Raw genomic sequence first — 16261 nt, forward strand, 5'->3', positions numbered from 1 at the left:
CTATGGTCACTGTGTGGATGGTTCGTGTGGGACGCACTGATAATCATTAGTCTCATCCTAGGAATATACATTGTCATCTGCTTACGCATGAAGCCTAAGCCATAGAAGAATCTTGTTAACTGACCTTTGTTCACTCCTGTACCTCCATGTACGAACGTCTTTGCCGAAATCAGGTATCTTTCCGACTCTGATTCTCCAAAGACTCGCCAGAAGAGGCGCTCGATTTGTTGAAAATGCAAATGGACTGAATGGATGAATTGTATTGTTATCATGAAATGATAAAGGGAGGGAATGAGAAAGCGTGTAGCCTTAGATGTGACATACTCACTGCAGAGAATGCGGGAAAGTGCTTGTTCAGAAGAATTGGAGGCATCTGTTCTTAGTGTCAGTGGATCAGTGTAAATAAGGTGATAACATTTGTTCACTTGTGGAATGTGTGGCAGTACGTCCTTCTCACCTCAGGAGCTGGAAGCTGTGCATATTTCACAGTAGGATGTTGGATAACTAAATTTCTGTTTATATTAACATAGAACATTACAGCGCAGTACAGGCCCTTCGGCCCCCGATGTTACGCCGATCTGAAGCCCATCTAACCTACAGTATTCCATGTACGTCCATATGCTTGTCCAATGACGACTTAAATGCACTTAAAGTTGGCAAATCTACTACTGTTGCAGGCAAAGCATTCCATACACTTACTACTCTTTGAGTAAAGAAACTACCTCTAACATCTGTCCAATATCTATCACCCCTCAATTTAAAGCTATGCCCCCTTGTGCTCGCCGTCACCATTCTTGGAAAAAGGCTCTCCCTGTCCACCCTATCTAACCCTCTGACTATCTTATATGTCTTTATTAAGTCACCTCTCAACCTTCTTCTCTCTAACGAAAACAGCCTCAAGTCCCTCAGCCTTTTCTCGTAAGACCTTCCCTCCATACCAGGCAACATCCTAGTAAATCTCCTCTGCACCCTTTCCAAAGCTTCCACATCCTTCTTATAATGTGGTGACCTGAACTGTACAAAATACTCCAAGTGCGGCCACACTAGAGTTTTGTACAGCTGTAGCATAACCTCATGGTTCTGGAACTCGATCCCTCTATTAATAAAAGCTAAAACACTATATGCCTTCTAACAACTTTGTCAACCTGGGTGGCAACTTTCAAGGATCTGTGTACCTGGACACTGAGATCTCTCTGCTCATCTACACTACCAAGAATCTTACCATTAGTCCAGTACTTTGCATTCCGGTTACTCCGACCAAAGTGAATCACCTCACATTTGTCCGCATTAAACTCAATTTGCCACCTCTCAGCCCAGCTCTGCAGCTTTTCTATGTCTCTCTGTAACCTACAACATCCTTCATCACTATCCACAACTCCGCTGACCTTAGTGACGTATGCAAATTTAGTAACACACCCTTCTACGCCCTCATCCATGTTGTTTATAAAAATGACGAACAGCAGTGGACCCAACACCGACCCTTGCAGTACACCACTGGTAACTGGACTCCAGGATAAACATTTCCCATCAACCACCACCCTCTGTCTTCTTTCAGCAAGCCAATTACTGATCCAAACTGCTATATCTCCCACAATCCCGCATTTTGTACATTTCTTCCGTATTTTGTACAATATTGAAGACTCTTAACAAAACTCACACCCAATAGGAAAAGAACTTGTAATTTAATAAGCTAAGTGGAATATGCACGTAATAGAACAACCCTGATACATTTTCATGTTTACCACACTGAGCAGATTTTAATTTATGAAGCTTAGTCCTCTCATCTTGACTGTGCTGGAATGTGAATGTCTCATTACCCTTACAGGCTAGGAAAAAACTGGCATAGTAAGGAAGTTGGAAGATGATTATGTGTGAGTGAGAGAGAGGAAACATTCTTCTGTACATTACATTCACGGGTTGAAGGGTTGGAGAGAGCGAGAGAGAGAGAGCATGAGAGAGAGAGAGAGAGAGAGAGCTGGTGCTACTACTCTGCGAATGGTTTTAAAACCTCAGCTCAAGCCTGGTTTGTAGGTATCTATGTTACAGTGTAACATTGATGCCATCGGTAAATTAAGGGAATAATTTAAACTAAATTGTCTGTAAGAGTTTTATATTCCAGACTACCACAGAGTACAATCTCCGGGATGAACTAAGAGAGGCTTACAGGTCGAGTCCATCAGGGATTCCCTGAGCCGTCTCGAATAGGTCCTTTAACAATAGTTCCTTGAAAGTGGTGTTGCAGGTAGATAGGATAGTGAAGAAGGCGTATTGAGTACAGGAGTTGGGAGGTCATGTTGCAGCTGTACAGGACGTTGGTTAGGCCACTTTTGGAATATTGTGTATAATTCTGGTCTTCTTCCTATCGGAAGGATGTTGTGAAACTTGAAAGGGTTCAGAAAAGATTTACAAGGATGTCCCCAGGGTCAGAGGGTTTGAGCTATAGGGAGAAGCTGAATAGGTTGGGGCTGTTTTCCCTGGAGCATCGGAGGCTGAGGGGTGACCTTATAGAGGTTTATGAAATCATGAGGGGCATGGATAGGATAAATAGACAAAGTCTTTTCCCTGGGGTGGGGGAGTTCAGAACTAGAGGGCGGTGGTGTATGGAATGAGCTGCCAGAGGAAGTGGTGGAGGCTGGTACATTTAAAAGGCACCTAGATGGGTATATAATAGGAAAGGTTTAGACGGATATGGGCCAAAGGCTGGGAAATGGGACTGGATTAGATTGACATATCTGGACGGCATGGAGGAGTTGGACTGAAGGGTCTGTTTCCATGTTGTACATCTCTATGAGAGATCAAACCTGATCTTACCTCATACAAAGTAGGGTGGCTCTGACTGTAGCTCTAGAGTGAAGCTCAGAGGATTATAGAATTAATACCAGCTATAGATTGGGAGTAATAAGCATAACATTCTGTGTGTAATTATATTACCACTGGTCATGAGATAAATTATTAGCTAGCTCTGTAGGGTAACTCACAGTTATGAATGTAGTTGCTGTGAATTACTATTACTTATTGGTGGAACCAAAGCTCACCCCTCCTCCAGTTTCCACTCCCTATTCATTCCTCCTTCACTTACTGTCTCTTTTTTTTTAATCTGCCCATGAGTGGCTTCCTAGCTATTTCTTGCACAATGACTGCAGGTGTAAAACTACAGGCAAAGATATGAGAAAGTGAGGACTGCAATTGCTGGAGATCAGAGTCGAAGAGTGTGGTGCTGGAAAAGCACAGCCGGTCAGGCAGCATCCAAGGAGCAGGAGAATCACGTTTCAAGCATAAGCTCTTCATCAGGGATCCTGAAAGACCATATGCTCGAAACATTGATTCTCCTGCTCCTCGGATGCTACCTGACCGGCTGTGCTTTTCCAGCACCACACTCTTTGACTACAGGCAAAGATATTCAGCTCCTTTCTAAAGTAAATGTTGGGTCAAACTTTATCCCAAACGGCATCGTGGGTGTACCTACAGCAGGTGGACTTGCAACAATTCAAGAAGGTGAATTGGCCGTGCTAAATTGCCCATAGTCTTAGGTGCATTTGTCAGAGGGATCTGGGTCTGGGTGGGTTACTCTTTGGAGGGTCGGTGTGGACTGGTTGAGCCAAAGGGCCTGTTTCCACACTGTAGGGAATCTAATCTAAGGTGGCTCATGCCCACCTTAACACAAGCAATTAGGGATGGGTAACCGAGAATGACCTTGACAACACAAAATAATTTTAAACTGCAATAACATTTCCATGTGTCGTGTGACCAGACATTACATGATCAGACCTCACCTTGATCCTTCATCTAGGAATGAAGATTAACTATAAAATTATAGTGCCTGCACAAAACTAATTATTCCCCTCACTCACACATTCTTTTGGCACCTTGTTCAGCCATGTACAAATTTTACTTTTATTCAGGAGTCAGGGACTTGAAAGTGAATGCAGTTCTGCAACTATGATCCCATGGCATTATTTGAAAACAAGCAAGAGAGTTTTCAGTGTGTCTTGACTCACGTGTATCAGCAAAACACCACGAAAAACAAATTAACTAAGCTTCATCTCTTGCTATTTGTGACAACTTGCATCGGCAAATTGGCCAACATGTTTTCCTACAGAGCTGTCACTTAATTTCAGAAAGAATTAATTCGCTTGCTACAATTTTGAGATTTAAAGGATTGTTATGGCTTGGATTTTGTTTTCTTTATTGATGGGAAGTGAACAGTCCTTGGGTAGCTCGGCTGCAGTCATTGGAGAGTTTTCTTTCCACTTCCCATTGAGTTCAGGTTCGCTGGGGGTCCCTGATGTCACACTTCGTGTCAAAGGCAGCCATTCGTATCTCCCCTTTGGAGTTCAGCTCCTTTTGGTTTCACTAAGGTCAGAAGTTAAGTGGGCCTTACAGAATCCAAAGTGAGGTAAAAATAATAACTGCAGATGCTGGAAACCAGAGTCTAGATTAGAGTGGTGCTGGAAAAGCACAGCAGTTCAGGCAGCATCCGAGGAGCAGGAAAATCGACATTTCAAGCAAAAGCCCTTCATCAGGAAGGGCTTTTGCCAGAAACATTGATTTTCCTGCTCCTTGGATGCTGCCTGAACTGCTGTGCTTTTCCAGCACCACTCTAATCTAGAATCCAAAGTGAGCATCATGAATATGTGTGCATGTGGGTTTTTGTCTGTCTGTGTGTGTGTGTGTGTCTCTGTCTGTCTGGGGTGCGGATTGTGAGTGTGAGAAAGTGTGTGTGTGTGTGTGTAGTGTGTGTGTAGTGAGTGCAGAGTGCCTTAAGTCTGTGAGGGAGTGCATGTGTGATTGTGGGAGTATGTGTGTCTATAAGGGTGTCTGTGTGTGTGTCTGTGTGTACCTGTGTCCGTGTGTATGTGAAAGTGTGTGTGTGTGTGTGTGTAGGAATATCTGTGTTCCCCAACAGTGGTCCAGGACATTCAGCCTCGGACCTTCGGGTGACCACCCTCCAAGGTGGACTTCGGGACAGGCAGCAGAGGAAAGTGGCCGAGCAGAGGCTGATAGCTAAGTTCGGTACCCATAGGGAGGGCCTCAACCGGGACCTTGGGTTCATGTCACATTACAGGTGATCACCATTGCACTACACACACACACACAGATATTCCTACACACACACACACACACACTTTCACATACACACGGACACAGGTACACACAGACACCCACACACACCCTTATAGACACACACACACCCACACATGCACTCCCTCACAGACTTAAGGCACTCTGCACTCACTATACACACACACACACACACACAAAGACCCACATGCACACATATATTTTGTGGGGAGAATTTGTACTTGCAGAGTTACATTGTACTTTGCTCAAAAACTGCATGCATTCATGTAGAACTCTGAGCTCAAAAACTGCATGAATTTATGTAAAACTCTGTTAGCTCACTTTTTAGATTAGAATCAATCTAAACATCATAGCATAGACAGAGAACACAGGGGGCCAACACCTTCAACATATGGTTTTTGCCCGAAACATTGATTTCGCTGCTCCTTGGATGCTGCCTGAACTGCTGTGCTCTTCTAGCACTACTAATCCAGAATCTGGTTTCCAGCATCTGCAGTCATTGTTTTTACCTTCAACATATTGTCTAGCTATCACCATTGTTTACAGCTAACCCGAGAGTGCAACTTTAAAAAAAAGGTTTTGTGATTTACACATGAAAGAAGTGAAACAATCACTGTATTCTAACAGATAAAAGGCTTAACAGACAATCAATTTTTCAACGTATAATTTCAGTTACATCATACTGTAAATTTTTGCTATAAATTCTGTGTTACGATCGAGCCCTCCACTATCACCTGATGAAGGAGCATCGCGACGAAAGCTAGTGTACTTCCAATTAAACCTGTTGGACTATAACCTGGTGTTGTGTGATTTTTAACTTTGCATGCAAGTAGTTTTGCTTGTAGTTCCAACAGTTTGACATCTCATTTTTGTGTGTGTCTGATGTTGTTCCCAGCATGCTGTCCTGTATTTGTCATTGAAACAAGGTTGTTCCCTGGTTGGAATGTAATGGTAGAATGGGGGATGCGCCAAGTCATGAAGTTATGGAATGTGTTGAGTACAAATCTGCTGCTGATGAGGGCCCAAAGCACTCCGTAGATTCCCAACCTTCTGATGTTTTATCTTCATGAGTTCAGTCTCATACAGAGTTGTAACAGTGCCACAGAACACAACAAAGAGTAACCACGGCTGAAGCTGGGATTTTGCCTCCACGAACACTATAAGATAGTCAGTATTGTCCCAGACACATGCACCTACAAGAAGACTGGGGAGGATGAGGCCAAGTAGGATGTGTCCCTTTGTTGATTCCCTCACACTGCCTAAGGCAGACTCAGTCCAGCAGTCTTGAAATGAAGAGACACATCTTGCAGAAATCTCAGGATTCCAGGAGATCCATCCTGGAATCTCGAGGATTTGGCAACCTGTCTGGAAACTAACAGGAGCATCCAACAGCAGTCACTTCAGGTTACCACTTAGAATAACGGGGCATAAACCATTTGGAGGCTGGAACGAACGTGGATTGTTTGCTAATAAGGACTGTAATTTCTGTAGAGAATACAATGGGAGGAAAGCATAAAAGAGGATGTTGCTTTCTGTGATTTAAAGTTGTCCATGCAAGTGGTATTTAGCTGATGGCTCTTTTTGGCCATTTATTATAATAAAAGTTGTCGTGTTGTCCTTTTCAACTATTAACTGAAGTTCAAATTCAATTTGTTTTAAAATTAACAGTTTCTACAGATTGTAATAGGCTCTACTGCATTCTAGGAATGTTCTAAGGTTTTGTAAGATATTGTATAAATGTAGCTCTTCAGATTTTCCTGCCCACATACCTTTCAAGAATCTCAGTGACTGTTCAGCTCAAGTATCATGGGATGGTGAATGATTCAGCACAGACTATAATGTCTCAATCTTTCAAAAGTAAAAAAGAGTAACATTACCCAACTCATTTTTTTTACTCCATCACAAAAACTCACACTGAATATCTCTCCCAAACCTTCCAGTGGCAACTCACTGCAGACATTGGTATTGAGAAGTATATTACTGTAAAATTTGTCTTTAAACATTTAGACTAAAATGTAATGTTGAATTATAGAACACAGTTGCTGCACACTAGAAAATAGACAGGACAGACAGGGAGGCTCAGAAAAAGGGGGGCTCCCAAGGTATACAGAAGATAAAAACATCTGTGTTCACCAAGTGATAACAGGATGCTGTAAGGCAATTAAGAACATTTGCCTTAACATCAGTGAATCTGTGTAAACAGGACACCAAATGATAACATTCATGGCTGTTCCCTTGTGAAATTAATGAGTGTTTGATTCTGACCCTGAAACGAAACTCAGTATGATCAAAAGCCTTGTAATTGACGGTCAGGTCCTATCAATTATAATGGATTCTTATTACCCCTTGCAAGCTAGGCCAACACAGAGGGAAAACATCTTTGCTGTTACAAGTCCCTGACTTGAGAGTTCAAAAGGACACGAGAGAGAGAGAGAGAGAGACTATTTTAGTGCTGAGGCTGTTGAAGCCAGTAGAACATTAACTCTTAGTGCTTACCTGTTATGGACTGAATTTAATTGAATTTTGGGACTTTATGATGATATTGAGTAGCCATTACCGGTTATTAAATACAAACTCTGTAAAAGGTAATATTGATGAAACCTGAACTTACTTGCTGTTCTTGCAGACTGCTCTACAGACCTTACAGACTGCCCCACTGTCAATTCTAACTAATCAGATCTTATGTCTTATTTGAATTTGAATTTGAATCACAACTCTTAAAAGAAAGCATGTTAATTCAAAGACTAATGAGTCAGTTTAAATGCAACCTTATGGTAACATCTCAGCCTCAGGTACAGAATGATTCAGTGCTTAAAAAGGAGTCTGCTCCTAGCTTCGAAATTATTTGAGGCCTAATATTGAAGGAAATTCTGGCACAACGTGTCGGGATGCCATTTTATGGTCAAAGGTTTTCCCTCCTTGCTAAGAAGCCATTTTGTAAAACAATTGTATCTGACATGTGAGCTGTTACAAGGTTACCTTATGAACTAGCTCAGACTAGTACCTTTTTATGATGGGAGTTTATCTCACTAGCAAGCACCTAACTCAGCTGGGTATGTTTTTCCCACCTGATGAATGGCTTAGGGCCTGTAGGAGTGATTAGTCGAGCATACAAAGACCTGTCAATTAACCTTTCTTCCTTACAAATTATTGTCTTTCACTGTTAACTGTCTAATTAAGAACATGCAACGTTTTCAGAAATTTTTGTATAAAGGAAACCACTTTGTATCAGTTAATCAGAGTAGCCTGCTAGGCCACTTGAAGAGCTGGTACCCTAATCTCCTAGGTTACTAGAGCCTAGGTATTTTAGCTTATAGTATCAGTGTTATGTTGTAACAGTGATGCTATTGGTAAATAAAGGGGATAACTAAAATTAAACTAAACTGTCTGTAAGAGGTTTTTTTATTCCAGAATTCCAAAGAGTACAATCTCTGGGACGGACCGTGAGAGACTTACTGGTCTGAGTCCACAAGGAATTCCCTGGGCCATCTCAAATCAGTACTTTAACAGTATAGCTCCAATAATGGCCAACTCACTGCAGACATTGGTATAGCTCCAAAAGCAGATCATCTGCCTACTCTCCCAACTGGTGAGAATTTAAAAAAACATGAAAACAGACAATAAAAATAAATAAATCTGATCCATTTGGAGTCAAGCAGTTTAAGTAGAACTATGACATCATCCTAATGTCTAGAATTTATTTTGCAGGTTCAACTTGGGAAAGTAACTACAAACTGTAAGTCAGTAAATATTATGGTGCAACATTTTAATTAGACACTTATGCAAGGAAGTGAAACAAATTTATCATCCCAAAATATACATTAAATTGGAAAAGTTCAGGCATGGAACAATATTTGTTTATTTGGTGCAGTTTAACTGTATTAATATCAATTACATGTAAATGTCCAAAATATTGTCCAATTGCAGATCTGTGCAATTGCAACAACACTCCAGATATTTCACACCATCTAGAACAAAGCAACCTGCTTGATCAGCATCCATCGTCAAATTAAACATTCACTCTCTTCTTCCAAAACACTGTGATAACAGTATGGACCATATACAAACTGCAATGTTGTAAGTCACAAAAACTCCTTCATTCGCATTTTCCAAACTCATGATCACTGCCATATAGGAGATCAAGAGATGGAAATACCATCATCCACAAGTTCTCCTTTAAGACACAAACCGTCTGGAAATATCATGCTGTGCTGTCATTGTTGCTGGGTTGTAGCTAGAACTCCCTGCCTCACAGCACTGTGGCTATACCTACACTATATGGACTGCAGTGACATAGGCAACTAATAGTGGTCATGCCAGCAACACCACAGCCCCAAACAAAAATAAAAATCACAGTTTGTCTCAGGAAAAAGTCTTTCAAATTCAAGAAGATATTTATAGATAAATTGCATATAAAGTAAGAAGATCGATTACCAGAATATTGCTCCAATTCCTTTAGTTTCTCTTCATTTATATCAGTAGCAATAACCCTGGCACCTTCCTTTCCAAATGCCTTAAAATTGAAAAGAGAAAGGGGAAAATCATTCTGACAGCTTTGTCTGAATTATAGATTATCTTTTTTTTTGTGTTGCTCTAAATTCAAAAGCATGTAAAAAAATAAACTAATGCAATTTCTAAAGTAGGGAGCTTTACAGTTCGATCAATGTGTGGCCTGGATTTTATTTAATGAACATTATATGTCACTAATGGTTTACCCGAGAAGATAATGACTTTTAAGCAAACTCTAAGTCCACACTTTTAGGGACAGCTTAATTTCAGTTAGCCAAACATCATATAATTTTCAGCCCACTAATGATAAGCTCCCTGTATGCACTTGCAATTAACCCATAATTAATCCCAGCAGCTCCAGAGATGTATAAGAACGTCTTTAAACAGGTTGTTAAGAATGTTATAAATGTATATCACCTGTAATCGTGTTCCATTAGGTCTCAATCATCTTTTCAAACCTTATTAGATGATAACTACTAACAGTATACTATATGAATCTCAATATTAAAATGTGAAATCAACAGAAACTTCCAACATATGAGTAGACAAATTAGTCGCTACTGAAATGTTTGGACCCTTGAGCCTAATGTTCCAATCTGTGGGATCATGGCTGATTGGATTACTCCATATTGTACACATTAAAACGGAAAACTTACAATTGCACATGCTCGCCCAATGCCTTGTGCTGCTGCAGAGAGTACAATCACTTTTCCATCAAGTCGACCCATCTCCCTAGCTAAAGAAAACAAGAAATTACGCTCAGATGAAGATTTTCTTCTTGTCAACAGAACAGTAATACTTTTATACAACAGCGGTGGTGGTGTTGAGTTGCTTTTGAGCAACTGCAGTCTCATTAAAATTGGGAATGCTCTGGAGGCTGGAATTAAAGCTGCATTGATATTTGAGGGTCATGGGGTTGGAGGAGATCACAGCGATGAGGAGGAGGAGGAGCAAGGCCACGGAGGGATTTAAACTAAAATAACATTTTAAAATTGAGATATTGTTTAAGCAGGATCTAATGGAGGTCAGGGAGAAGGGTGATAAAGGGAACAAGATGGGTGTTCCAACTTTCCAAATATTCAAACATCCAAAATTCACTTTTCCTTGCAAGTGTACACTATGCTGACAGTTTTCAGAATGTTTCCACTATAACTGTTCTCCCACAAACACAAAGTTTATGACTGCACAACTGAGCTTTTCTCAGTTCAGATATTGTTGTCAATTCTGTGCTCACCCTGAAGCTATGGATAGGAATTTTTCAAAACATTAAGTTTTTTTTCAGTAAATGTTTTCAGTAAATTTATTTTCCAAGCTGAGAAATCAGCCTTGAACAAAAATAGGTGTACTGCTGCCTGTGCATGAAGCTTTACACCAAGTGAGATTTGTGAAAATGTGGATCAGTGATACGATAGCTTTATCCAATTGGGAAGGTATACTTCAGATCTGTAACTGTTATCCCATGCAGCAATCAGCAGGTTCTCCGATCTAAATAACGATGTTGAAATCAGAGGTCCACAGGTGGCATATATGAGTTTACATAGTCTGGACAAGCCTCAGCTGGCAGTATTTATAAATATGGGGTTTGCTGAAGAACAGCCCAGCTTTCTACAATTTCACTCTGGGTGTGCTGATCAAGAAAACCCTGATGCCTGTTATTCAACAAACTAAGGTATCATTACAGAAACCTATCGCTATCATTACTGACAGTGAGCCAAAGTTGGGATCAGAAATGAAATTAAATGGATTATATAAAGCTGATGATAACTTTGTGGAATTCTGGAAAATTGATTGCTTCATTCAGCTGTTCAGCTGCTCCAGAAACTGTAAAAAAGCATTCCAGACTGAAATCTCTTGTTTAGCGAGCAATCTGCTGGAAAAACACTTTTTATAAAAAAAAGCAAAAGCTCATGTATCAAAACATTAGTGGAAGTGAATGATAGTCTCAACTCACATACCTTTGGCTAGTTTTGGATTTGGCCATTCTCGCAGAAATGTTGCTGCAGCTAAACAATTCTGAACTGTAATCAAGCTGGATATAATGACCGTAAGTCAGACTGCTCTTTATAAACCAACTGTCGCAACAACATATCATGACCCTGCATTACTTAAGAAATCATTGGACTTTTAATTACGACGTGGATTTTTTAGAAAGAGGATATATAGCCAAAAGAAGACCATAGATATAAATTCAGTGGCTGCCCAGAGAGGTATACTGGAACGTCATGGCTGAAGGTACCAAGGGCAATTCAAACAGCAATCCTTCAGCAGATAGAAAGACAACACAAAACAAACTAGACTGTGATCCCAACTGCTCCAGAGATATCACAAGGCTGACTAATACCCTCCACCTCCACAAAATTCCCATCATTGTTTTAGTCACTTGTGTGATATGGGTTCACTGGTTGGGCCAACATTTTTTGCTTGTCCCTAGTTGCCCCCTTGAGAAGGTGGGGGTGAGCTACCTTCTTGAACAGCTACAGTCCATGTGCTGTAAGTTGACCCACAATGCCAATAGGAAGGGAATTCCAGTATTTTGACCCAGTGACAGTGAAGGAACAGCGATATATTATGGTGAGTGGCTTGGAAGGGAACTTGCAAGGGGTGGTGATCCCATATATCTGCTGCCCTTGTCCTTCTAGATGGAAGTGATTGTGGGTTTGGAAGGTGCTGTCTAAGGATCTTTGCTGAATTTCAATAGTGCATTTGTAGATAGCATCACACAGCTGCTACTGAGCATCAGTGGTGGAGGGAGTGGATGTGGTACTAATCAAGTTAGCTGCTTTTTCCTGGATGGTATCAAACTTCTTGCATTGTTGGAGCTGCTCCCATCCAGGACAAGTAGGGAATATTCCATCACACTCCTGACTTGTGCCTTGCAGATGGTGGACAAGTTGGGGGGTGTTAGGAGGTGAGGTACCCACCACAGTACTCCTAGCCTCTCACCTACTCTTGTAGCCCTTGCATTTATATAACTTATCAAGTTCAGTTTCTGGTCAATGATAATTCCAAGGATGTTGATAATGGGGGAAATCAATGATGGTAACATGAATTAATGTCAAGGGGTGGTGGTTAGATTGTCTCTTATTGGAGATGGCCATTGCCTGGCAATTGTGTTGTACAAATGTTTCTTGTCACTTGTCAGCCAAAACCTGGATATTATTGCACATCTTACTGCATTTGTACACAGACTGCTTCAGTTACTGTCCATTGCCCAGTAATTGGTGAACATCCCCACTTCTAACCTTATGATGGAGGGAAGGCAGCTTGGTCCAGGACACCACCCTGAGGAGCTCCTGCAGAAATGTCCTGGAACTGGGATGACTGACCTCCAACAACAACCACAACTATCTTCCAATGTGCCAGGTATGACTCCAAACAGTGAAGATTTTGCTCCCTGATACCCAATGACTCCAGTTTTGCTAGGGCTGCTTGATGCCACACCCAGTTAAATGTGGCCTTAATGTCAAGGGCTGTCCCTCTCCCCTTCCCTCTGGAATTTAGCTTTTTTGTCCAAGTTTTGAACCAAGGCTGTAATGGGGCCAGGAACTGAGTGGCCCTGGGGGAACCCAAAGTGGGCGTCACTGAGCAGGTTATTGCTGAGCGGTTGCTGCTTGATAGCACTGTTGATGACACCTTCTATCACTTTACAGTTGATCGCAAGTAGACTGATGGGGCAGTAATTAGCTGGATTGGATTTGTCCTGCTTTTTGTACATAGGACATACCTTGGCAATTATCAATATTGTCAAGTAGATAAAATTTTTATAATATGGTAGCAGGCTATTCTGCCCATTGGATCCACACCAACCCTCTCAACAGCATCCTGCCCAGACCCTATTCTATCCTCCTATCCTATCCCTGTAACCCTACATTTCCCATGACTAATCCACCTAATCTGCAAATCTTTGGACTGTGGGAGGAAACTGGAGCACCCGGAGGAAACCCATGCAGACACAGGGAGAATGTGCAAACTCCACACAGATGGATGTTCTTCTATTGTACTGGAAGAGCTGACAAGGGGATGCAAATGCTTCAGCCTTATCTTTTGTACTGATATGTTGGGCATTCCATCATTAAGGATGGGGATATTAGTGGATACTTCTCCCTCTACTGAATTATTTAATTGTCCACCACCATTCACAACTGGATGTGGCAGGAATGCAGAGCTTAGATCTCATCTGTTAGTTGTGGGATCACTTTGCTCTATCACTTGCTGCAGATGCTATTTGACATGCAAATAGTCCTGTTTTGTAGCTTCACCAGGTTGACATCTCATTTTCAGGTATGCCTAATTCTGTTCCTGGCATGCCCTCCTGCATTCTCCAATGAACCAGGGTTGATCCTCAAGCTTGATGGCAATGGTTGAGTGGGAGATATGCTGGGCCATGAGTCTCCAAATTTTGCTGGAGTACAATTCTGCTGATGATGATCACACAAAACAGCTCTTTGATGCCTCGAGTTGAGTTCCGAGATCTGTTTGAAGTCTATGCTATTTAGCACGGTGATAGTGCCAAACAACACGATGGAGGGTATTCTCAATGTGAAGGTGGGACTTTGCTCTTCACAAGGGCTGTGTGGTGGTAACTCTTATTGATACTTTCGTGGACAGATGAACCTGGAGCTGGCAGATTGGTAAGGATGAGGTCAAGTATGCTTTTCCCTCTTGTTGGTTCCCTCACCGCCTGCCATACTAGTCTAGCAGCTATATCTTTTAGGACCCGACCAGCTCAATCAGTAGTACTGCTGTCGAGCCATTTCTGGTGATGGACATTGAAATCCCCCACCCAGAGAACATTCTGTGCCCTTGGCATCCTCAGTGCTTCCTCCAAGTGTTGTTCAACACGGAGGATTACTGATTCATCAGCTGAGGGACGATGGTATGTGACAATGCGACCAAGAGAATATGAATGGTAATATGCTAGTGTGGACGAGTGTGCTGCAGAGGGCTTAAAGACAGTCTTTTGACACCCCTGTGCTGCAGGTAAAACAAATTCCTTTACTCACTGAGCACTGGAAGCCAGTAACTGTTGATGCTGCTATTAAGAAGGAAATGGGGCAAAAGCCTGTCAGCCAACTGCAGAACCAAGAATCTTGAGATTCAGAGTCAAGATTGTGGAAGGGATTGCTGCATTTCCTTTTTAAAAAGCAGGTTAGTGACTATCATTGTATGTGCAGTTTATACTGCTGCTTGTTCAAGCAATGGGGAATGGTTACTGCAGATCAGCTGGCACCAGGGCTATGTACAGAATGGGATTCAGCCAGTAACAGTTAGCTGATTGGTCTGTGGAGGTGTGGGGAGCTGTTAATGACAATGGCTTTCTGCCTGCCAATAACCATGTGACTGGTTCTCAGGCAGCCAAACGGCTTGTGGTTGTGAATGACATGTGTGTGTTGTAGGAGCACAAGACATATGTTTAAAATGCACCAATTACCCTGAAACATATTTTGCTGCCCATTAGCAGAATACATTGGAAGTGGTCAAACAGGATCAGAGTGAAGATCAGCCAGGTGAATTTTAGGCCTCCATAGCAATGTCTGTAGAAGCACAAACTTCTTATGGCACAGAAGGAGGCTATTTAGCTTATCATTCCTGCACCAGTTCATGACAAGCAAAAATCTAAGCTGGAGATGTTTATAGCTCAAGGCACCATTTGGACCATGGTTCAATTTCAGGCTGTTTCATGTTTATAAGTATGCCTATGTGTCACTTTTGTCAAGTTAAAATAGTAATTTTCATTCGTACAGCAGTTGTAGAAAATATCCTAAAGAGTAATCAGAATAAAATCAAAGGAAGATTATTTTGCAAGGTGATCAAAAGTTTGGACAAAAATATGTATTTTGAGAAAATGTTAAAGGCCAGAATTTAAGAGCATGGGGTCCTGACACTGAAAGCTTGAAATGGTGACGTGAATGGATAAGGCAAATGTAGAAAATGCCTAAAACAAGGGCAAAGGGTCTATAGGATTGGAAGATGATTGGTGGGGCAAGGCCATAATAGGGATTTGAATACAAGAATGAGACCTGAAATATTAATCTGTCTATACAGAAGTTGCCAGATCTGAGTCCTTACAGCATTTTCTCTTTTCAATTCAATAATTCCAGCATCCAGAGCATTTTGTGTCTGTTCCTGTAGCTGAAACCAGGTTTAGTAGTCCTTGAGAGTAAAAGGCACATCTAATTGAGCAATTTAAACATGATAAAATGATTGATAGAATTAGTGCAGAGAAATAATTTCCTCTGTTGAAGTAAAATCAGAAGTTTTTAAGACTGTGATCACGGTGTGACTTTTGCTTGGTAAAGGTAATGAGTAACAATTAAATGTGGGTAAATGGCATTGAGGTACAAATCTAATGGACCATGAGAAAAGGAAGCATCATGGCAAGTTATTATCATACAAGTGTATCCTAATTTTGCGAATGAAATAAATTGCTCCCTAAAACCTCTCTCTTTGTCCAAGCCCATCTAACCTACACCACTCCATTATTATCCATATGTCCATCCAATGACCATATAAATGCCCTTAAAGCTGGTGAGTGTACTACTGTTGCAGCCAGTGCATTCCACGTCCCTACTACTCTCTGAATAAATAAACTACCTCAGACATCTGTCCTATTTCTATCACCCCTCAATTTAAAGCTATGCCCCCTCGTGATAGACATCACCATCCAAGG

General features: G+C 41.4%; 1 protein-coding gene across 3 annotated transcripts in view; it reads right to left on the bottom strand.

Annotated features, from left to right (window-relative positions):
• Positions 1-16261, bottom strand: part of bdh2 (3-hydroxybutyrate dehydrogenase 2) — a 156612-nt gene that overhangs the window by 136794 nt on the left and 3557 nt on the right. For all 3 annotated transcript variants that reach the window (XM_087979848.1, XM_087979846.1, XM_087979847.1), the window contains 2 exons: positions 10248-10327; positions 9517-9595 (listed from right to left, as the gene is read on the bottom strand). In XM_087979848.1, the coding sequence (XP_087835974.1) occupies positions 9517-9595; positions 10248-10319 (151 nt within the window). In that variant the 5' untranslated portion in view covers positions 10320-10327. The remainder of the gene's footprint in view (positions 1-9516; positions 9596-10247; positions 10328-16261) is intronic.

This window comes from Chiloscyllium plagiosum, unplaced genomic scaffold (assembly GCF_037043375.1).
Source record: "Chiloscyllium plagiosum isolate Xiang-an unplaced genomic scaffold, Cpla_swu_hap1 HiC_scaffold_36, whole genome shotgun sequence".
Lineage (NCBI taxonomy): Eukaryota > Metazoa > Chordata > Chondrichthyes > Orectolobiformes > Hemiscylliidae > Chiloscyllium > Chiloscyllium plagiosum.